General features: G+C 33.5%; 1 protein-coding gene across 2 annotated transcripts; it reads right to left on the bottom strand.

Annotated features, from left to right (window-relative positions):
- Positions 1-190: 190 nt before the first annotated feature.
- Cchl (Cytochrome c heme lyase) lies at positions 191-23,823 on the bottom strand. 2 transcript variants are annotated; one of them, XM_067289117.1, is made up of 5 exons: positions 23,749-23,823; positions 18,360-18,634; positions 17,060-17,331; positions 7,222-7,305; positions 191-570 (listed from the first exon to the last, which is right to left on the bottom strand). In XM_067289117.1, the coding sequence occupies exons 2-5, from the start codon at positions 18,624-18,626 to the stop codon at positions 354-356; spliced, it is 840 nt and encodes a 279-aa protein (XP_067145218.1). In that variant the 5' UTR covers positions 18,627-18,634; positions 23,749-23,823; the 3' UTR covers positions 191-353. The 2 variants fall into 2 exon arrangements, with proteins under 2 accessions (XP_067145218.1, XP_067145219.1); XM_067289118.1 differs by lacking the exon at positions 23,749-23,823 and adding an exon at positions 23,300-23,326.
- Positions 23,824-25,735: the final 1,912 nt, after the last annotated feature.

The following is a 25,735-nucleotide window of genomic DNA, read 5'->3' as shown; positions in this document are numbered from 1 at the left end:
AAACCAATACTTTGATATGTGTAAAAGTAACTGCATAATTTATGCAATTAAGAGAGCAATAAATTACTCTTTTAATTGCATAAATTGCTTAAAATCATTTCTTATGAATTAGAAGGAATGTTTCTAAATGGTATTATATTAACTGTATAATATTTATTCTGAATAAATTAAAACACTAACTACATTGCAATTGTTTAAGTACCAATTCATATTCACTTGTATTTTCTTATTAATTTACATAATTTTTGTAATAAATTATATAAAGATTATTGCTACGTCGTCAACTGATATAATAGATTCTAACAAAATAGATTCTAATTTCTATGCCGTGGCATCGAAATTTGTTGTCGCTCTCAAGAGTCTTCCGCTTTCGTCGTCCAACGCCACCAGGCCACCTTCATCCTGTCCCACAGTGCCTCGAAGGAATCCAGTGCGGGTCGGACGTCCAGTATGGCGAACTGTCCGCTGTTTGGGTCGACTTCGCCGCCGTCGTAGTAGTCGATCACGTACCTCACCTCTTTACCGCACCTGTCTACTATCCAATCGTGACGGTCGAAAGGTAGCTCGTATCTGTAACGGAATAGTAAAACTAAAATATTTGTTTAAGCTAGTCTACACCGAGCGGCTACTTTATTAGATTTGTCCTACGGTACTAAAGCAATCTTGTAGGATGTCCCGAATTTGTCTGGGCATACCTTTGACGAAGTGTTGGACGTATTCTATAGAAACCTTGGTCCAGTTGCTGCAGGCATATTGTGAATTGATTGTACTATCTCATCACGCAGATGTTCGATCAAATTTAAGTCCGAACTCTTATGTTGTGTTCTTTGAAATTATTCTACAACAGTATCTGCATTGTGACATGATGCAATGTTGAGAGATACTGAAGTCATGATGGCATACACCTGTCAACAAAATATGATGTGATTTGGCATTCAAATGATACTGTATTGGACATGCTAAAAAACAATATAGTATAATAAACATAATAGTATGGAACTAATATGCTGTCACTAACAGTTTATGCTGGTGACACCACACAGAATGAATCAATAGAATTATGCTATTTGTACCAAATTCTGATATGGCCATCAGCATAATGCAAGAGAGGCATTTTTTCCACTTTTCAACTGTCCGTTATCGCCGGCTGCAAACCCACTGGAGTTGCGTTTATCTTTTCTAATGGAAAAGATAAACACAAATGTCTGCCAATACAGTCTAGCCAAGACAAACATAGAAGAGTTATGCATTTGGAGATGTGGTTCTGCACACCACCGTTGTACTGGTTGTTATTTGTACGACAGGAGTCTCGTTTTGTCATACAATTCTTGTCGTCGTCTCGCTACCTTTCTCGTCAACAAGCTGTTTTTGCCCGTAAAACTGCATCCGACCGGCTATATTTTGTTTGTTGTACCGTTCTCGGTAACCTCTTGATAAAGTTGTGTGTGTGAACAGCCCAAAAGAGTTACCATTACTGTGAAACTGGAACCAGTATATCTAGCACCAAGGATTTGTATACTATAACAACAATCAGTAATCAAGTTCCTGGATGGGCATCCAATAACTCGATTACTGTGTTGATAGCTGATTACTGATAGTTTTTATACCTCTATCCATAATCCTACACTGTCTGTGCAGAAAACGTATCTAATATTGTAGCCACTCAGTATATATAGGATTAACAAATACAATCATTTTAAAATAAATGAATCCACTATACACGATTATAAAATGCTTAAAACTTGAAAAATTTACAAACAATATTTTTATTACGTATCTTAGAGAAGTGTTTGATATTACCGTATAAGAAAGTTCCTACGCTCTTATAAATATGTATAAATTTCAATAACAAACAATTTTATGTTACAGAAATATTTTAAAATTTTAATTTGAATCGAATATCTTTACACCAAAACAACATTCCAAAAACATTTGGCAAATGCATTTAAATTTTCAAGTTTAAATGAGCACTTTTTTGAGATGAGATTTAGAAGAGAATGTTTGCAGCATCTTTTAAAACATTTTACATTACTAAGATAATTATTTATTAATAAAATATAAAGTCAAATTTAAATTAACATGCAGACACTCTATATTTAATTGCTATTCCATTTCAATTTCAGAAGAGGCTATTCTGTGCTAATTAAATTATTGAAACCATTAAAAACTTTGTTTTGTTTTTTCAAATTAACTTCGGAAGATGGTTTTATCCTCAAAACTTTGAATATATTTAATGCGTCTACGTTATCCGATATAAAACTACAGAATTAATACAGAATCTTAGTAAGATTATCAATTTCTTTTTCTATAAACTTTAAAATTGAAAACACCTGCTACATAATTTGTGTGTGTTCATTTAACTGAATAATTAAATGATGTAAAATTTAGATCTCAAATATATTTTATTTCTATTAAACATATCAATTTTCTATGTGACTTTGTATAATTATTAAAAGTCTACTGTTTAAGTTGTACTCAATTGAAAATTTATTACTAAATTAAACAAGCAATTATTTATTGTCACAATGCCAGGCTGCAATTTTTAATCGTATTCTTAATTTATTCAATTTAAAATATATGTTCTCAATCTCAAATATGTAGTGTTTTACCCTTATACAGTAGACCCCCCTATAACGCAGTAGATATATGTTCTGTGTTGTACGAGTCACTTAGATTTTACAAATACATGAGCCGTTCACAGCCCAAAGCAATTAACTTACTTGTTATATTTAAAATAACTTTCTTTAGTAATCAGGCTTAAGGCACTACGTGACAACAATTTTTATGGCCGTTGAATAATAAATGTTTTTTTTCCACAAGAAAACTCGACTTTCCCACTTAAACTGTCCGTATATACGCCTGCCGCTGGACAACGGTCATCCGATCGGGTCCTCGCTATGCCGGTAGCTCTCGAGTAGGACCGCTACTCGACCACTATTGGTCCAGATTTGACCATTCCCGTCGAGACACAAGTCGGCCACAACAATCTGTCTCGTTCTTTTACCGTGTTATACAAGCCTCTTTTAGCGTGTTATACGATCACAATCGCAATTTTTCCGCCGTGTTATACGAATCCGTGTTATAGGGGGGTCTACTGTACGTCATACTTTTGCCGATAACAGAATCAAGCCATTCATCTATGTAACAATTTTTGAATTGAATTCATGTGACTTCCAGTCTAGACCAGAAGTTTGTATACAGTCAATTGAGGCTTGATGTACTGTACCTAGGCTTTTCGTATCTGGTCTTGACTTTTGTTTAACACCATTCTCAAGATTAAGGAAGACAGACAGAGAGATGGATGACAGTGGGAATTTATAGGTCTACAATTTTTTCAAATTGCAGCCCAATAATATTACTTGTCATTACTGTTATAGAATTGAACTAGTTGTTTATAATGTTGATTGAATATAATAATAATAATAATAATAATAATAATAATAATAATAATGTATTGAGACTGACACAATTACTGTTATTTTGTAAAAGAAAGAGCATGCTTCATTCTCTAATTTCTACCAGTTGTGTCTAAAGTATCCAACCAGTTCATTTGTAAGTAATGCAACCAATATATATTTTCAAAAAGTAAAGCAACTTTGTATAGTTAACGATGATTAATAATAAATTTGACTACAATAAAGAAATTTGTATGTATAAGAGATGAAAACAGATGTATTTTGAAATGGATCTCTGTTGTGCACGTAATGTGTAAAATATCTCTAGTTAGAGAATATTTCTACAAGGAAATCATGCAATGGCTATTTCCATTTAACATTTTCTTTTGGATTTAAAACATAATCACTAATTAAAAAACCTATTTGTACTAAAAAATCTTTGCTTTATGATGATTTGCCTGTTCAATTGCATCCTACAGAACGAATTCTCTTGAACTTTGTGTCCTAATAAAGTAGTAGATGAAGTGTTAAAATTTTTGCAACATAAAAGATAAATGCATTTCAGAGAGGCCAAAATAATCATAATAATTAAAGTAACTTGTCCCTTTCATCAGACGTTTTATCCGAGAATGAAACGAGGAGTGTAACAGAGCTGCTATGCCAATTATCACTAATGACGTAAATCAATTGATATCTGTCCCGACGGGCACCTTTACCGATATGGATATTATTAAGAAATTATTAAATTTGAACTCGAATCATTAAAAATAATAATAAAGAGCCATCTAAAACTAATAATGCAAACAGAGAAATTCAAAAATTATATAAAATGTACTAGTGAGACTGCAGAACTTTGTTGTATCACAACAGAATTGAGGTAGAGCATTGCATTTTTAAAATTAGGAATTTTTAAGTTAGTGTTAGTACATACAAGTTACCTTTTGCTCTGTAACCTGAGCACTGACATGTGTTTGAATATATATGTAAAAGATGTGTGGGGATGTGAGCATGTGATTGAAGAAAAACAGTTGTACATCCACAAGAGCCGAATTATCAGGCTAGAGTTGGCTATAATAAATAAATAATTAATAAGACAATTTGGCACTAGAGCTTGCCGGTTGAGTGCCTTGGGAGGACATGGGCACTTGATGTGTCCCCGGCCGGCATTGTAATGACCGTCGATGGTCGTCGTGTTAGCTTATATATACTGGAGGAGGCGATCGAACTGAAGGTCCGGGTAGCGTAAGTGGTAACGTGTCTGCACGGATAGCAGAAGTTGTGGGTTCGAGTCCCGCTTCAGGCCAATTTCTTTTCCTCCAGTTCCAAATTATTAAAATTATTTATTTAATTTAATTATAATTATTAAGTTTAGTAAGAGATGGCACCTAACGCCAAGCTCTAGTGCCAAATTGTCTTATTAATTATTTATTTATTATAGCCAACTCTAGCCCGATAATTCGGCTCTTGTGGATGTATAGCTTTGTGACGGGTTAGTCGTTATTTATTTAGAAAAACAGTTGATTACTACACAAGAAGATAATCTTTATACTTGTTGACCATGGAGAGGCAATCCTCACATCTGCTGGGCACAGACAAGCAATTCTTAAATTTAGTTGCTGTCAATTGTTTTGTTCTTGGAAACCATTTTCCATCAGGCATACACAGAACAAAATCATGGATCCCTAGTTTTTATTACATTTTTGGATTCCTCATTACAGTTAATGGAAAATGGCATAGTTTTATCAAAATTGGTCCATCAAATTTTGAGGACAAACTCAATTCTGTAAGCTACATAGAAGAGACTTCACTAACACACTGCCTCAAAAATTTACACACAGACACAAACTTGTTAAAACAAGAAAGTAAGATTAACATCACAGAAATTTATTGGACTTTGGTTCACAAAATTTTTCTCTATGCTGAACCAAATTTTGATATTTCTTCCATAGGAAGTGTTAATAATAACAAGGAAAATTTCCAAACGAGAAAAATAATGTTATAAAATTGAATTCTGCAGTAAACAAAGAATCACGAACAACATATTTTATGTATTAACGATCACTTGATCTCGTACTACAGACCTGCCATTTATAGGCTTTAAATATTAAAAACATAATAAAATTTTACATACAAGTCAGACTTACATTCTTATAACAGTCATAAAAAGACATTGCTTCCTCTGTAGAATTTATTAATAAACTACTAGGCTAATAGAAGAGATATTAGTTCTTAAAATGATAAGTGACTGCTAGATCTGGCTCCATTTTATTGTAATGACAGTTATATTAATTTGTTTAGAAAATTAACTTAGCTAATAAGAGCCAACTTAATCTTCCTTTATTACATTTAAATACACAGAATAGCAATTAAAAACTATGTAAATATGGACTTTTTCATGTTTTCTTACCATTCATAGGGACATAATTAGCAAATAGCGATCGCCTGGGGTATACAAAGTCCCTTCAATGGATACCAGATTTAAAGCCCAACTGGCCTATATTGGATATATGTGAAGATAACTAATATGTAGAGTAAAAGAACATTCTTACAACACTGAGAAAAACTACATAACTGGTTTGGCCCAATTTTCCAGTGAACCTGGTATGTCACCTGGCTGGGATGAAACCAGGACTTTTGATAGATCGAAACTTAAAACATATTAAGCCTTGGAAGTTTGCAAACAAGCAAAATGGAGGGTGCATTAATAATAAGGACAAGTTAAGCCTTCCTAATGCTTAGCAGGCTTTTTTCAGAATATATGCTATGTAGATGAGGACTGGCTACAAAGAAATATTTTAGTGATGGACAGCCTTTTTGATGCAATCTAACTTTAACCTTAAACTGTTATTATTTAAAATGTTTACACGTGTTAAATAACTCGCCATACCACAGTAACTTAACTACACACTCGAAACCAATATACAACATAAAAAAAAAACACATTTTCGAACCGAAGCAGAGCCCAGAAGGGGTTTGAAAATGCTTGTTTTTTCGATGTTTTTCAAAATTTTTTGACGTTATCACACCATATATTGGTTCGGAGTGTGTAGTTTTTTTTGTTTGCATGTTTTGAACCTAAATCAAATTTTGGAACATTTTGATCTTGAATCAAATGGTATTGGTCATTGGCTTTTTTAAAAAGTTTTTTCACTGTGTAGAAGTTCAACCGTCTCCAATGATCTCTTACTGGTCAAAATTTATTCAATGTTTTAAATTCGAGCTATTACGATTTTGTTCTTATACCCGAAGAGGGCCTCTTAAAAGGCAGAAAACGTTTGTATGACAAAGAAGCTATCTGCTGGAAGTAGAGTTTGAAGCATAAAGAAATTATTATTTATGATTCCAGTTTCTGTAGTGTTTTGATACACGTAAACTAGCTGATTATTTATGTAGTCTAGAGGTGAAGATCAGACAGATGTCTTTATAGCATAACTGGCAACATGCCTGCATGGTTAGCAGGAATTGTGGGTTCAAGTCCCACTCTGGGCCAATTTTCTCTTCCAAAATATTCTAAAGTTAATTAAATTAAATTAATTTATTTACAATTATTATATTTAACAAGAAATGATTACATGGAGGCTGATCTACTGCCAAATTGCATTTACTTGTATCCAACCATAAAAGGAACTGGCTGTTTGTTTAATATTTGAAAAAAAAACCTACATTCTATAATTCACTTTTTATTATAAAACAATAAGCACTATTAAAAAAATATACAAATAGTTTCCTACTTTGTTTAACTTTGGTCATAGTAATTGATTGTAATTTGATCCAAATCATTCCGGTAACGGTAAAAATAAGTAAAAGTATTTAGATTTTTACAAACCCGAGGAAACTCCTTATGCGAGCTCTGGGAGAATATTCTTGAGCCTTCCCGCCAAACCTTTTCAGCTTCGGATTACAACATTCTCTGTTGTAAAAAAATTAACATTCAATCCAAACATAAAAACAAAATAACTTAAATCAGAAAATTTAATCATTTATTTTTAGAATCTTATGTTTTAATTACATCTTTTTACACATGTAGGATTAATAAAAATAGCAAAATTAAATTTGATTTGAAAATCGTTCTTTTAAATATATTTGCCGTTTATTTTATATTTTGAAGTCAAAAATGTATTGCGTGTTTGACGTTTACAAAAAATGATCTCAAAAATCCCAAAAAAAGCACGATGGGATCTTGATCTTTTGAGTTCTAATATTGATAATATTAGAACTCAAAAATTAAATTTTGCTTTTTGATGTCATCTCTATTCAATATTACAAAACATGTCATTTGGGTTAAAGCTACCATCATTTGTTAAATATGTAATTTATCAGCACTACTGAATTACATAAACTGAGTTTTAACTCCATAATAAAGTTTTACAACGTAGTGGGAAATGTATATTGGGTTGTTCGGAAAGTAATTTCGTTTTTTCCATAGAAAAATAATTGCAATATTCTTATAATAAATAAATATTTTATTAAATTATATATTGACCATTTTCGTCAAATACCTGTTGTCATTGTTTCTGGTAGTAGCACGATTTCACATTCATAAAAATTTAGATCGTCGTTTACAAAAAAACTGATCCGAGTGATTTTTGACATTGTCATTTCAAGTAAATGTCTTAGTTAAAAAAATTTGTATAGACCGGAACAAGTAATAATCCGAGCATGCCCGATCTGGCAAATACGGTCGGTGCGATAACGCATCCCATCTAAGCTATAACAGTTTCCGAACTTGTGTGAAATTTGGCATTATCGTGGTAAAACGCTACACTTTGTTCGTCGATCAATTCTGGCCTTTTCTGTTTGACGATATTACTCAATTTGTTTACTCCATGGCAGTACACTTTCGAATCAATTGTTAAATTGTCTGGTAAAAGCTCAAAAACAAATTTCTTTAAAATCTAACCATAGAGAGCATCTCTCGTTAATAATGTGTGGAACCCATATGTCGAGCTTTGAAACGAAACCAATTCGTTTTAAGTAATAATAAACGGTTCAATTTAACAGATTTAATCTCTTAGTGGTTTTGCGTGTTGTTATACGGCAGATCGCTTCCATCGGTACCTTTATTTTGTTTTCGTTGGCTTCAAATGGCCGTCCGGAATATGGTGTATCTTCTATATTAAAATTGCCAGAACGCAATTTTGTAAACAAGTTTTGGCACTGTCTTTCTCTCAACACGTCTTCTCCAAACATGCACCACAATTTTTTTCTTGTTTGAACGGCATTTTGATTTTTTAGTTTTAAAAAAGCAAAATATGCCAAAAATGATGCTTTTGATTTTCCATATTTGATGGGTCTCCGAAAAAAAAAAAAAACAATTGTATAGAATCGAACAAAATTTTTTACAAATAAGCCTTAAAATGTCAGCTGTCAAAGTATACAGTAGAGCATCGGTTATCTGACTCAATTGGGGACTGGGGTTGGTCGGATAACTGACAAAACGAATAACCGAAAGTATGAAAAAATACAATATTAGTATAGTATATTAGTATATCCCATGTAATTAGTATATTAGTGTATTGCTATTAACCTACTTCGCATTGAATTTTCATCGATGTTAAGCCTAACAAAATTTTTTAAAAATAATAATTGTCACTATTGTATTGTTAAAAATTATTTCTTTATTTTGCACAAAATAAATACAAAAATAAAGAAAAAAATTGAAAATTAAGTCTGGTTTAAATACTGGCCTCCCTTTCACGGTTGAGCCAATGTTACCAGCTAAAACATGCAAACATTTAACAAAAATAATATTAAAGTAGCCAAGACATAGCCAAATATTGTAACACCACATCACTATCGTACACTTGAATTTTCCGACTAGAACGCGGTCGGTTAACCGACGTGACGTTTGATTGGGGGTCGGATAATCGATGCTCTACTGTATAATGAAAATGTGGTTTAAAATAAAATTGGTTGGTAAAAATATATCTAAATCCTCTAGTAATAAAAACACGAAATTACTTTCCGAACAACCCAATATATTAAAAGGAATAAATTAGCAATTATCATAAAAACTGTTTTATTTGTTAATAATCCAAAATAAACTTATCTACAGTATAAAATTTATTGCTTGTTAAAATAACTTTTCTTTATTAACTGGTAAAATATATTGTGTAATCTGAAAATTTTGGAATTAATTATTAAAATCAGATACGGAATGGCTTACGTAAGGCCTTCAAAATATTTATACCTCTACTGATAAATTATTTACAATCAAATTACTTAGAAAGCTTTGGGTAATAGTAACGGATGCCCGTTACGTAAGATAAGAACTTTTTCCCAAAAGAAAGCTATATTAGACGATAGATTAAAACAAATTTACTCAATTAATTGTTCAAAATTTAGGACCATCTCTATTAATAATGTTTAGGAAAAATATATTTGTATTTTGAAAACTAAAAATTTCTGGACACATCTTAATTAATCAATTAAAGTATTATACAATTTGAATCACAGATAGGCAAGTTGTCATCTTGTGAATATTATAACAATTACAATAAATTTAATTATAATCATTTAAATGTAAATAAAATACTAATATAGTTCTTTAAATGTAACATCATTATTAAAAGAAAATCAAGTTACTAAATACTTCTAGATTTCTTCTTGGTCATTTAAAGTTTACTTAAACATTACATGGTAGTTAGTTAATTCCAAATTACATGTATATCTAGTGACAAAGATCCTGCAATTCTACAGTAGAGTCAAATTACTGTCATTAAAATTAATTCTAATTATTACAGTTATCAAATGCTAAGAATCCATCTACTTCTAACTAAACTCTAATAATTTCTAGCTTATAAATAGTCCGACAGAAGTCCATTTACATATGATTGACTTATTTGACGTCAAGTTGGAAGTTAAATGTGAAAAATAAAGTTTTGATAATTATAATATAGTTTATAATTGTTTCTTATAAAAACTGTTTTAAAAATGTACACAGAGTTATGTTTCGAACAATTTAATACCAAGAATAATTATCAACAACTCATTTCTCTATCTGATCCATTAAAACTGAATGAGTAACTTTACAAATTGTCAATTCATTTCTTTAAAGATTTTTTACAATCATTAAGAATGTTTGAAATATTTAAAAGCCATTAACTGAATGCGACTACACATTTAAAATGTTAAATAAGTATAGAAATTCTTAAATATATTCACAGACTTTAAATACTAGCAATTTGACTATTAAAATATCAATGAACATTTTCTGATGACTTTGGATCCTTTTTGAACAAATCCTGTGATATTTCAACACTAACTAACTAGATGTTCAAATCTGTGAAATTTATAATTCTGTGAAAACTTGAGGTAGCATTTTTGTATTTTAGGCAATTTAATTATTTAATATTTTGCCCCTGTTGCTCGGGGATTAGAATACAGCAACCGTATCCTCTGCGTATCGTAAAAGGCGATTAAAAGAGGTTGGCGTCAGGAAGGGCATCCGGCTGGAAAATTTTTCGGCTTCAAGAAATAATGAATAAGGATCTTGCGATGAGGCAGGATACAGCCCAAAGTATCCCGTGGGCGAATCCATCAGCCTACGACAAAAAGAAAGATGGAGATCCCGCTTCCTCTGCATTTGGGGTTATCCCAATAAATGATGGTCAAAGACCGGAGGATATGCAGCGGCAACGGAAAACTAAAAGAAAGAGAAGGGAAGGTCAAGAGAGAAGGACTCAATTGAGAGTGGGAACATGGAACGTAGGGAGTTTGACAGGGAAAGGAAGAGAATTGATTGATGTAATGATGAGGAGAAGGGTGAAGGTTCTATGTGTTCAGGAGACTAGATGGAAGGGCAGTGGTACAAGAGAGATGGGAGAAGGATTTAAGTTGTTCTTCACTGGAGAGAGTGGAAGGAATGGTGTGGGAATAATATTGGATGAGGAGTATAAAAAGAAAGTGATAGAGGTAGACAGGAAGAGTGAAAGATTAATGAGAATTAAAATGGTGATAGGAAAGATGATAGTGAATGTGGTGTCGGGATATACACCACAGGTGGGATGCTCTGAGGAGGAAAAGAGGGATTTTGAAGAAAGTCTCGAAGAGGTTCTGCGAAATGTAAGAAGTGAGGATATGCTGATTTTGGGAGGAGACTTAAATGGCCACGTGGGAAAGACCGCTGAGGGGTCAGAAGAGGTTCATGGTGGTAAAGGGTTTGGAGAGAGAAATGAAGCAGGGGAAAAGATCATTGAAATAGCAACAGCGTTTGATCTTAAAATTATGAACACTTGGTTCCTAAAGAAAGTAGAACACCTGATTACTTTCAAGAGTGGAGGAAATTGTAGCCAAATTGATTACTTCTTAATGTCAAAAAAGGATAGCAGGCTAGTACAGGACTGTAAGGTCATAGTAGGAGAGGCGGCTGTGAGACAGCATAGGCTCTTGGTAATGGACATAATGGTACAAGATAGACCTCCAAGAGAAAACAAAAAGTGCCGGGCTCGATTGAAGATATGGGAAATGAAAGGGGAGAATGTTAATAAGTTCCAACGAGAAGTACTGGAAAGGATGAAAGATAGGAAGCTGAATGGGGAGGCAGGAGTGAATGAGGAATGGGACGATTTCGTGAATATTGTGAAGGGAGCCGCGGAGCAGATTTGTGGAAAAACAAGAGAAGGGAAACGGCTCTGGCGAGAGACATGGTGGTGGAATGAGGAGGTCAAAGAAGCAGTAAGAAAGAAAAAGGAAGCATTTAGGGTATGGCAGAAAGGAGACAATCAAGAAGATAGAGAAAGATATAAGGAGTGTAACAGAACAGTCAAAAGAGCAGTGAGAATTGCTAAAGAAAGAGAGTGGAAAAAGTGGTATGAAAAGCTTGAGACCAAGGAAGGAGAGAAGACTATATATAAAATAGCAAGAAACAGAGCGAGTGCTAGAAGGGATATATTAGAAATAAATGCGCTAAAGGGTGAGAACGGAGAGCTGTTAATACAGGCGGAAAGGATACTCCACAGATGGAAAGAATACTTCCAAAACCTGTTAAATGAGGAAAATGAGAGAGGTGTCCTGATAAACGTAGAAGAAAACCTTAGTCCGGTGGAGGATATTACACGGGCAGAAGTTAATCGGGCGGTGGAGTCTATGAAAAACCGGTAAAGCGGCTGGACCATCTGGAGTGGTAGTGGAAATGCTTAAGGCTCTGGCGCCGGAAGGGAAAGAATGGTTATTTAACATAATGAAAAGAGTATGGATGTCTGAGAAGATACCGGAGGGGTGGAAGAGAAGTGATATGGTGCCGATCTATAAGCAACGGGGAGATCCACTACAGTGCAGCAACTACAGAGGGATTAAGCTGTTAGAACACGCCTTTAAGGTGTTGGAGAAGGTGGTGGAAAGCAGACTGAGAGGAAAGGTGGAGATAGATGAAAGACAGTTTGGATTTATGAAGGGAAGGAGTGCCATCGATGCAATATTTATAGCAAGGCAGATACAAGAGAAGAGGCTAGAGGGAAACCAGGGAGTGTTCTATGCTTGTTTGGATCTAGAAAAGGCCTATGATAGAGTACCTAGAGAGGTGGTGTTCTGGTGCTTAAGAAGGAAAGGAGTGCCTGAAAAACTAGTTCGGCTGGTAGAGGAAATGTATAAAGGGGCACGGACTGCTATCAGAACACCTAAGGGTAGATCAGAAGAATTTGAAGTTGGAGTGGGGTTACACCAAGGATCAGCTTTGAGTCCTCTACTGTTTATAACGGTAATGGATGAGTTGAGTAAAACCATTGGTGGACAGGGGCTGTGGGAGTTACTTTATGCTGACGACATAATGCTGATAGCGAACAGTGAAGAAGAGTTGCAACAAAGGTTGGGGGATTGGCAGAAATGTCTGGAGAATGGAGGAATGAAATTAAACATTAACAAAACAGAGGTTTTGGCCAGTGTTAAAAATCAGAAGATAAATCTGAAGTTAACGGATAGAAACGGTCTTGACATCACGCAAAAGGCTAAGGTTAAGTACCTGGGAGTGATGATAGATGAAAACGGAGGATGCACCGTGGAGGTGAAAAGTAGAATCAGTAAGGGGTGGTTAAAATGGCGAGAACTGGCAGGGGTACTTTGTGATGCCAAGATGCCAAGGAAATTAAAAATCAAAATTTATGAGGCAATAATAAGACCGGTCCTTTTGTATGGATCGGAAACGTGGACCCTCCGAAAGACAGAGGAGTTGATGTTGGCGAGGACCGAGATGCGAATGCTGAGATGGTTGTCCGGTATTTCGCTCAGAGAGAGAAGGAGAAGTGAAGAGATCAGGAGAGAACTGGGGGTTGAATGTATTTTGGACAGGATAACTAAATCTCGATTGAGGTGGGTCGGACATATGCTGAGAAGAGGAGAGGATGATATGGCAAGGAGGGCTTTTGACCTGAGAGTAGAGGGGAAGAGAAGTAGAGGAAGACAGAGAAAGCGATGGGTTGATGTGGTGGAGGAGGATATGAAAATAGTAGGACTGGAGAAAGGGGACGCTTTAGATAGAGGAAAGTGGCAACGCAAGATCCAGGAGACCTACCCCTGCAAAGGGACAAAGGCAGCGAAGTAGTAGTAGTAATTATTTAATATTTGTTCAAGAGAAAAAATCATTTAAGTTGAAATGACAAATATAATGAAAAAGTTTTTAAGATTTTCTCTTTGATGACATTTCCTTCGTGAGTGATGCATCTTCTAGAAAAACCCACTCATCAAAGGATCTCTTGCCAAAAATTGGAGATTGGACTCGCAGCCAGCTCCCTGTACACTTCAGTCCTGCTTTTGTAAGTTATGAATTTTGTTTGCTAACATCAAGAATACCATTGATATTTTAGAATTTACGAACTTTGTTTTATCCTTCCTTTTCTTTTGCACACAAGAGTGAAACACTTATACAGGAAAGGGAAGGCCCCTCAAGAAGCTCTCTGTCTGGTACATTGTAAGAATTAGTGTTAAGAACTCTGGAAAGTAATGTGATTCCAATCTTCCAATAGAACATACATATGTATACACTAGATATGGTGATAATGCTTTTATATTAATTAAATTATAGAAATTTCTACACCGAAGTACTTTATAATACACATACCTCTCTGCCTTTTACCGGTGTGCTTCTTCCAACCAAATAATAAAGCAGTTGCAAACATTTAGAACCGTTATGGCTCTTCTTCGGGCACTTCTGAACTTCCTATTCGAATGTATTTCCAATTGAATTTAAAGATGTTACGGAATATCTTCTGGAATAGTCTCTCGTGCGAACCGATAGCGTCATTGCGGACTTGCACGTTAACGGTGCTGTGTTATTTTAAAGTTTTATCGAATAAGGCCTGCCAGGCCGTCGATAGAGCCATTTCCTCTTTGTAGTTAATACAATTATTGTTCTTAAAGGTGTTTAAGCATATGTATATCGCCTCAAGCCATCTGAGGTGGTCCATGCAGTACGTGGTGTGTATGACTTTTGCTTGAGGGAATATAGGTTTTTATATTATGCTTGCTTGAGGGAATATAGGGCTTTCATATTATGGAAGAAGAAACCTGATTTGATTTTATTCTTAAATAAGATCAACAATAGCAGTGGGCAGAGTTGGTAAACAAGTAGTCTGAATCTGACCCAAATTTGAAATGTACATCTCCAACATGAAAGGTCAAAGTCAGTGTCTGATGATTTCTTTTATAAGACTAGTTATCCAAATATTTACACCTAAAATTTCTATATAAAAAGTCATACCGAAATTTACAGTAAAAATAAAAAAAACTGGACATAACAAGTTTACCTCGGAAAATCTTTCGAGTACATACAAAAAGAAACATTCTACATTTTAACAGCCAAAATAATTCCACTTTTATTAGTTAATTATCAAAAATTGATTTAAATTTAATCATTTAAGAAAAAATTTAAATACAATAAAATGCAAAAAACAATAAATTGGTGAAGTAACAAACTGGTCTTATAAAATAGTTTCTCCCACTTTGATTACTACAAGAATAATTAATTTCCTATCAATTGTTGACTAAACTCAAGTATGTAGAAGAATTTTTAATATATAAAATTTGGAAAAACAACCCAGCTATCTTGAACTGATGTGTACAGTCAAACCTCAAGAACTTAACCAATGAATAATAAGCTGGAATAATCCTATTAATTTCATTTTGGAGTTTTCTCTCCCTCTTTTAGTTTGTTGCAGTTAGATTCTGATTGTTTTTTTTCTCATTGCATTTCTACTGACTGTTTTAAGGTCAAATTATGTTATAGAAGCTATAATAAATAGACAGCAGTAATTTGTAACGAATAGAAAGGCAGTGAAAAAAGCATCAAGAAAAGTGGTTAAGTTTTTTTTAATTTTTCCTCATTATGGCATGTCACAAATAGTCAATAATCAATACATAGCTTATTTGTGACAGGACTGAAAATTCTTTACTTTTATAGGTTCTGACAAGTAAAGGATCTGGAATAATTGTGCTTACACTGTCTTAATTTTTAACCATGCCCAGTAGCTTCAATAACTGCATAACACCAAGTGGTGCAAATTGGGCAAGGATACAAATGAGTATGAAATCTGCAAGTATGACGTTTTTCTTCATAAACCTAATTATTAAAGCCAAATGAATTGCCGAATTATTGGAATATAAGCTCGATGCCACTATTAAAGCAGCCGAGGTAGACAAATCACGAATACTAGATGACAAAAGAAATATTGTAATGCATCTCGAAAATGAAATAGAAATCTTCCAGGCTACGGGTGAAAAAACACATAACGTCTGTCTTCTCTTAAATGTATTAAACAAGATTCCACTCATATCAATTGAATTGGAAAGGGCATTCTCGGTAGCAGGACTTTTCGTTACTAAAATAAGAATCAGATTGAGTGACGGGAGTATCGATCATCTTCGCTTTTTAAAATCTTATTATAAAAATTTACAATAATATTTTGTACTGTTTTATTTTAAACCGAAAATTCCCTTTTAATTTAGAAGTTTGATTCAAGTTCATTATTTTAAATTTTCAACTCAATTCAAAGCATTTTTTTTTGTTGTATGCAGTTTCCAGCAAACTTTAATAAATTTTTTCTATTTGTGAAAATTTCTACGTAATTCAAAGGTAATTTTTAATATATATATCTTACACAGCATTATTAATATGATTTTGGAGGTTGAGACAAGCAAAAGACTGAGAAACGAGAAACCCTAGAAAAAACCCATACAGAAAGTTGTAAACTTTTGTATGATAAGTAAAATAGAAATTTATAAATCAGTCAAAAAGGGGAACAAATTAATCAGAGAAATGTGGAGGACCTTTCCAATGCATGAAAATCACACAATGAAAAAGCATAATAAGAAAGAAGCATAAATTGTGGCAGATTCTTTAGAACGTGTTGGAATTCAAAAGTTTAAATTTTAGAACAAGTGTATTGAACTGTTCTACTTGAAGTAATGTTTTAACTTTTATAACAATTCAATGTGAAATTACAAATTTCATAGATTTGAACAAGTAGTAGTGTTTGTATATCACAGGATTTGTTCAAAAAGGACCCAAAAGATGTTGAAAACACCAGAAAATGTTTGTTGATATTTTAATAGTGAAGTTGCTGGTATTTAAGGAATTCTAATATTTTATAATCATAAGCAGTTGAGTTTGATAGAAATTCTTAATTAAACAATTTAATGACTTGCATATTATTGAGAAATAACTGAAAACTTACTTTGCATGGAGTGCTTCCCATTTTAAAACTTCTTGCCACGCTACTTCGTTGTTAACATTATGAATACGAATAATGTGTGCCACGTCTTCTTGTTGAAGATTTGCTTCTTTCCAGTTCCAACCTTTCCTAAGCATGGCATTCCAAAACATTTGCTGCGAAGGATAGACCCACGTTTCGTTATCCGTTCCGGCTTTGGGAATGGTAGAAAGCTGTCGTGCCGTCGACAGTTCGAAAGGCTGGTCGGCAGCCGGTTGTTGGTTAGGTGGAGGCATCTGACACAGATGAAAGATGAAAGATGAAAGAGATAGTTTTTATTTTATTCTCAAAACTTTTCCATTATATATATATATATTACTGTGAATGACCGATATCTGGTGAATGTCAGCATTCACACAGTCGTTTCGTGTATGTATGAAATATTTGCTAAATATCATTATTTCTCACTTACACCGGCAAATGTCAAAATTCAGCATGCACTGATGGTGAATGTTGAAGAAAAATATTTTTATTACGTTAAGACAAAAACACAACTTTTTAATATGTCAAAATAGGAGAAAGCTTAAGTAACAGCACATGTAAATAAACTGTTGAACCTAAAACAAACAGTACATTCTTAATCATTAAAGAAAAATAATACCAATAATAAACTTACACATAAATTATGTGATTAACGTTATACAACCTTATTTATTGCAACAACTTAAACTGTTATGGCACTTTGAATTGCACAAGAGTCCCTTGCTTTTTACAACTGCATTTATTCGTGGAATACTTCTTTTTGCAATGACAGCATATATAGCCTTGCCCTGCACTTTTTGAATTAGCTGCAGCTGCTTCTCTCAGCAATATTTCTTGAGAAGAAATCTCATCTATGGAACATAACTTTTCTTTACAAATTATGAACTGATTATAGGTATAAAGCTAACAAACCGATCCCCACCTCACGGGATCAAAAGAATAAAAACGCCATCCAGTGACAAAGTGGGTGGTTTCCACCAAACTGTTGCCAGGAAAAGAGGCATGACCTTTTCCTGCCTCCGGCCACCCACAAAGGATTTGGCGACAGACTGTCGCCTCTCTGTCGACGTCGGCTTCTCGGGTGTTGTTTCGACCTCCACCAAAGCTTATCTGTGCTTGTCGACATACAGCAGCAATTATTCAAATGTATAATAATATAACGAAATATTCGGTCTTTCACTGACATATTTTGTATGTGTCGACATTCACCGGAGAATATCGACATTCTCTAATTTCAGTCTTTCACAGTAACATATATAAAAATTAAAAACAAAATACTAACCATATTTTCAGGATTAATTTCTTCATTTGTTTTTATGGGACATTCGTTTGCAATTTTATCTTGATTAGATTTATGCATGGGACATTCACTAGGTATTATGTCATCATTTTTATCCTTCCTTGTCATTTCTAAGTTGACATTCTGTTTTTGAGCATTGTGCATGGGACATTCTGACGGAACGGCGTCTTTTCTAGGCATTTCGTAGATGGTGGCATTTCCAAGGGGACCTGACACATCGATTCCCGAACTTGAACTGACATTTCCCATTATTAAAACTATAAGAAAATATATATATATATAAATTATAATAACCCAAAAATGTTGTTATAACTTTGTTTTTTATAAATGATTAATCAATATATTAACATTACAATTCATTCTTTTGTACTAATATAATTTCAAAGCATTATATAGAAGATAGACAGAGAAGATAACAGAAATTATTTTCTCTAAATTAAATCTTTTATTACTGACAATATTTAATTAAGTTTATTAATACAGTGGGTGATCGGTTAATGAACATAATCCATTCCAAGACTTTGTTCACCATCTGAATTGTTCATTAACCGATTATCAATTTACTGTAGGTTTTTATGGGAATATGATTAATTTGTTCTGGAGACCCCCAAAAATAAAAAAATATATACTTATAACAATAGCTACCTCTTAACCTTTTACTGGTGTATAATCCCTCTTCGTCCAAACTTGTAACACAAATAGGTGTATACAAACGTTTTCGAACTACAAACGTCGGTTCTTCCTCAGGTAATACGAATTTCATTGGAACTGCCATTCGAATCACTTTAAATTCGTCGAAATTATGTTTGAATTCACGTTTCCCGTTTACATAATACTGACGCATGCGCATTAGTTGACCAACTCGGCTAACAAACTATCATTCATAAGGGCCTGCCACGCTAGTGAAAGCGTAATCTCATCCTTATAATTAATGCACTGATTTTCTTTAAGGCTGGCTAGGTATATGGTGGCTGCCTCCAGCCATCTGATATGTTGTGGGTGCCGTGCAGTGTGGATAATTCTGGCTTTACCTAATTCAGGGTGAACATCAGGATTGGATGTGTATGTTGCCAGTGCTGTCGTGTTTCGTTGCCTCTGAATATCCGTGGCATGCTCTTTAAGTCTAATCTCAAGAGATCGTTTGGTGGAGCCCACGTATAGAAATTTAGAATTTAAAAATTTATTTATGGGCCTCACTCATAGGTATAGCCCAGAAACAAGAAGAGGAAAAAAGGAGGAAAGGTTGAACAGTTAAGGAGTAGGTGAAAGGGAAGGGGGATAGGAAAGAATAAAAGATAGTTGTGGTCCATGGAGTCCCATGGCGTTTACATCATATTTACAGTACTAGGTAATACTACATAACAATAGAACGAGGAACATAGAGATTGTTGAGATACATATTTAAGCGCGTGGAGTGAACAAGGCGTGACTATTTACATATGTACAACTAAAGGCTATTAACGTAGTTAATACCAAACTTTCGCAAGCGCAACGTAAATCGACTGACTATATTGTTATTACCACTAAGTAGGAGAATTCAGTTTAGGATGTTGATACTTTTTGCGAACTCTTTAAAGGCTGCATATATTTTCTTGTTATTAATAAACTTCTTCAGTTCGCATGGCCAAAGTTCACCTTCATCATTTACCTTTTCTCTCAGAATTTTCCTTTGGTTCTTAAAGTTTGGACAAAGATAAATGATATGTTGTGGCGTGTCTGCTTCTTGCAGAGGGCATTGGCACAAACCATCTGTCTTTTTAATAAACCTCCTGAGGTAATTCCGAAAGTTCCCATGTCCCGTCAACAGTTGAGTTATGTTGAAGTTGGGTATTAAATGTCCGAATTTATTATGTTGCTTGACGTCTGGAATGTATTCGTGTGTTATCCTTCCAGTCGTGCCTTCATCCCATCTCTTCTGCCACCCTTTGCCAGATGAATTCCTTGATATTCTTTTTTAACCAAGTTATGGGAGTGTAACTATAATTATAGTTATTTGTCCAATTCGGAGCCAAGCGAGCCAAAAGATCCGCCCTCTCGTTACCTTGAGTACCCGCGTGCCCTTTTATCCAATTTAGATTAATTCTAATTTTACATTTTACTTTTTAGGTGTTTAAGTATTTTCTGTCCCATCTGCTATCCATAAGTGGAATGGTGTAGACTCTGGCCAGCTTATCTCTATTCGGTTCATCCTTTTCATTGGTCAAGATGTTAAATAATGTCGCGCATCTTCTGTAGGCGATGCGTACGTGTTTCTTTTTCGCTATCTCGCCATATAGCTTTCGGACATATGGATTATATGTGATTGGGATGATCTTGTCCTTATCCAGTCTTTCTTACCTTTGTGGTAGGCCTTGAGCCGTGCTTTGGTATCGAAGTATTAATTTGTGCACAAGCTTTCTGTACCTGTGTTCCAATGCTACTTGCTGTGTAAGCTTTCGCTCCGATTGCAGAATTTACTTTCTTATAACGTTTATTTACATGTAATCATAAAAATACATATATACACAGTTTTTCATTTTTATTAGTCGTGTTTTTTCTGTTTGTGGGGGTTAAAGAATCTGTCTAATGTCAATTGCTTTTCTCACTTCTTTGGGATTTTTCATAAGTATTTAATAGCATTATAATTGTAGAGATCCCTAGGCCTATTAACCTCAACTCGGTTTGGATGCCATTCTAAGACTGTCGTTCTGACATCCTTCTACTTCTTCAAAAGATCATTAATAGCAGATATCGGCATTAATCCTCTTTTTCACAAGAAAACATATCTCGCCAAGTTTCTTGGTGTGTTCTTCATTCAAGAGTTCTTGGTGTTCTTCTGTCATTAGATTAGTTTTGGGTTCCATTATGAGCTCTTCAATGTTCTTTATTTCTCCTTAAGCTGCTTGAGTCTTCTTGATTATACAGTATTTATCTTAGATAAGATTGAACTGCGGCCTACTGTAGACCTGTATAAGCCATACTGCCTAGCAACGTCGTCTGCCCACTCTCTACCTTTGCTATTATACTCTCATCTTTTGAAAATAAAAACCAATGTAAAACTTAACGAGTGCCTGCCCGACAGTCTTGCAAATACTATAAAAGAACTGTTTCTGTCAGAAAAATAAAAGGCAGGAATTACAAAGGAGAGTTTCAAAGTTCGGAGGAATACTATCCAATTAGTATATACTGGGCTGAGCATTAATGTCGACGTCTCCCGCGCTCCAAAAAGTTTTGAATTGTTGCCTGAAAACAAGAAAAGACCAATCGGTATTCATTATTTCACGTTACTTCTTGTGTTTGTTCTGTGAGGTGTTCATTGTCTGAACATAAAAATCTTTCACGTAAGTGTTCATTAACTGATCACCCACTGTATTTGCAATTTAACTTTTTTTTTTAATTCAAATACTTCAAACTAAACAGACTTTATTATTCCAAAGAATAACTTTGAACACAATTATACACTTAAGAAAAAAGTTACAAACAGGAAGAAAAATAAAAAGAAAAAAAAAACAATCCAGCAAAGTAGCTGAGAAGGAGAATGTCCAGTGATTTGTGAACTACTTAGAGAAAATTTACTGCAATATTTTTTGAAATATTGCAGTAAATTTATAATATGCTCAATAATATGCAGTAAATATGCTCAGAAAAAAAAAATTAACAGATATAGCAAAGTTGTTCCTGAAATTTATGTAATTCTAATAAACAATTAAAAATGAAAATGAACCAAATAATGTATCAGAAGCCCTAGAAGTCTTCAGACAAAAAAAAAAAAAGATTAATGTTTACTCACAAACTCTTCTTAAACAGTAAGAATTGTATTTTACAAAAATCTGTGCATGCGTAAATTTGGTGAATCGTATGTTAGAACTGTTTGTTATCTGGATTTTTGTGAAGTGACAAGTAGACAATGTCTCTGTCCTGTAACCTTAGATCAGAAGTTCCCTGCTTGATACTTTGTCAGGATAATTTCTGGATTGTTAAAAAATCAAAATAAGAAATAAGATAACTCCTAAATATTAAATCTACCACAAGTATGACAAACATTGCTTGCTATGAATTGAATTTTGTTTTCGTTGTTTAAAAATATGTTGTAGTCTTAAATTTTTAAATATATTTTACATTTTAATTTTCAAAATTTGTTTTAAAAATTTTTTAAATTTTAATTTATATACCATCATCGAAGTGCAGAATATTTGTTTGTCTGAATTTTTGTAAAAAGTTTGTCAGTAAAAAGTTCTTTCATCCAACACACTGTAAAAAAAGTTTTGAAACCCAAGGAGGTCCACTAAAGTGGCCAAAAATGTCTGTTTTTCTTTCATTTATCTAGTAGCATGTGAAAGTATGATGTGCATGTTTCAAAAACTAAGAATATCAATTATAAACTACTTTCAAATATTTTTATATTATCATAAGTAAAATAATAAGAAATAAATATTTGTTTGGTATACCTTGTAACTCCTATATTTTTTATATAGTTTTACTTGCAGCCTACGGAATACCTGGAAGAACTTAAGTGTGTCGTGCACGAGAAAGGCGGTAGAGCACCGTCTTAGACTAAAGCTCGTTTAATTCGAGCGATTGTTTTCTTTGATACATTTATCAATTGTTGATTAGTTAATGCAAGACATCAACACAGTTTTTTCCGTTTGTGGGAGTTAAAGAATCTGTCTAATGTCAATTGCTTTTCTCACTTCTTCAAAATTTTTCAGAAGTATTTAATAGCATTATAATTGTAGAGATCCCTAAACCACAAGGCTCTACAGTAAAGCCAGTTTTATGTATACAGTAAAGCCACAAGGCCAGACAAACCCATTATTAACATAATCCACAAGAGATATGATTGGCACAGATAAAGAAATGAAAAACAATGCCCAATAAACAAATTATGGACATAGAGGAGGTCGGAACCCAATTGCCTGTTGGACAATATCCCAATATCTTACCATGTGGCAACTTGTCCAACGAATGTGTTTATTATAATCTATTTCTGAAAAAAATAAATTTGAAAATAACAATAATTTTTATCAGAAATTCATTCAGAATATTTATTGTATATATTAATTATATCTTTGTATAGTGTTTATCATATTTTAATGTTAAATCTGGCTCAGAATTAGGCATTATTTGAAGGCACAGGGGTGTACAATTTTGGGGGGTTCCCGTCCCCTCATTCGGAGCTAGAATCTCATCTAAATCTTGTTATATGTCAGTGGATATCAACAAATGATAAAATATGTAATAAAATTAATGAATAATTTGTGACTTCTCACCAAAAAGTATTATAACTAAAATACTTTTAGTATTTGGATTTCGGTAGTCGAGTATATTGAAAACTTTATTATTTGTAATATAAACAAAACAAGAATATTAAATTCAAAGATATTAGATTTACCTTATTACTATTGAAAACAAAAAAATTCATCTACAGTAAACACTACAATCACATGTAGTAACCATTACATACGCATTAGTGTTGCCAACCATTCTAAATTTTTTTTTTCCCAAAATACCAAAACTTTATTTTATAATAAAAGTAATAAAATTCACAGAAAATTCATAAATTTTTTTAAGCTTAATAATTGTAATATTTAATTTTTATTTATTTATTATAATTTATAAAAGTTTGAAGAATCAGTAAAAGTGGCAACATACTTTCTAATTTTCGTTTATCGTATAAACGCGAGATGTCGCTCTATTTAGCGAATTAAATCTGTAAAGATAAGTTAATTAACAAATAACGCGATCATAACATCGAAAAATAAAGAAAATAAAATAATTTAATATTATTTATGTCATTTAATATGTATAGTTTCTCGAGCATAAAATAATATTCAGGTACACGTTAGCGATTGGGATTCAAAACCGGAATCACCGATCTTGATCTGTATTTGTAGATCGAATACATCGAGGAAAACAAATACGTGTGCCGTATTTGTTTTTCTCGTACATATTGTCTTGTTTCTGTAACAAAAGTAAACGGAGAAAAGTTATTTTACGCGCCGAATTTTACTGTTACTCGACTGCAGTGTTTGACGACGTATTGAAAATTAAATGCATTTAATTGAACTAATTATAAAGCGAAGTGGCAAGGCGGAGTAATATAGATACGTTTCATACTTAAGAGCAATATTCTTTGTATAAACTACCACAAATTTTGCATCGTTTACTTCAAAATATTCTCAACTTCAAAGAGATCTCTGAGATGAAAAAGAAGAAAGGTACCAACGATTCAAAATTCACCACTACTACAGATTTCGAATTCGATTTCTTATACTTGGGCACGCGTGGAATAGAAAGAACGTGAAAATAGAAGTTTTTCACGTTCGATAGAACAGAAATTTTCGAAACACAGAGCATTTTTTCAACTATCACATATTTTCAATAAAAATATTTTATAGTCGAACATTTACCTTCTCATTAAAATAATACAATTGTTTACAGAGTAGTATAATCCTTAGCCAGATGAAAATATTGCATTCAAATTAATTATTTGTTAAAATTGATACTTATGATAATTTCCTACTTTTAGCGTTGTATTATAGGAGGGACGAAAGCTCCTTTGCAGCACCGAATATTTAGGATTGGTTTTAATCGCTTAGTCGACAACGTTTAAAGATGGCCTTCTTTTCATCGGCAGTTTTCGTGAACTCGAGTATTTAACTGCATCAAAAAGGTTTTGTCTATGGCAATTTTCCCGAGAAAATAAAGCGGAAGAAAAGTGATGAGGATTTACCGCCGCTTGCACCGGCTTCGAAGCTTTTTCCATAAAAGAAAACAAGTTTCTTTCTCTGTTCCTCGTGCATGATCGCCTCCATCTTCGCTTAAGCGAAAAAAGTAATTAAGCAGCCTGTGGAGGCTTCGAAAAATACTCTCGAACCAGATTTCTGTTGGTCCCCAGGCACTTGCTTGGCTCGAATTTAGTAACGTGTTATATGAAGCGCTGTAAATAGGAATGTTTCGATTGAAACGTAATTTTAATTGTTTACTTCATAATGGCAAATAAAAGATCTTGTTTTAGTTCGAAGACTAATCGATAAAAGACCCAATTTCATTTAGTTCTACATCATTTATCCGTTTCTGCCGATGATATTCGATTTGTCGAAGACAACCAGGATTATGTTTATACTAGCGGGTGGGCCCGGCGTTGCTCGGGCAAAATTAACGATAGTTAAGGTTAAGATTATTACATTATAGTAAACCTTACCCGTTTTCACAGAATGCAAGAATTGGGTCCCCCTGTTTCCGGACTAATTAGAGAATTTTTAGATGGATCTAAAAATATGTTCGATTTCCCGCAAAAACGAAAAAAAAAAAAACTGCATCTGCGACTTGCACGTCGCTTTTTCTTAACACTTCCATTGTTACTTAACACGTCCATT

The sequence above is a fragment of the Centruroides vittatus genome, unplaced genomic scaffold (genome assembly GCF_030686945.1).
Source record: "Centruroides vittatus isolate TY-2023 unplaced genomic scaffold, ASM3068694v2 contig_134, whole genome shotgun sequence".
Taxonomy (NCBI): domain Eukaryota; kingdom Metazoa; phylum Arthropoda; class Arachnida; order Scorpiones; family Buthidae; genus Centruroides; species Centruroides vittatus.
This window is presented reverse-complemented; position numbering and strand designations above follow the sequence as displayed.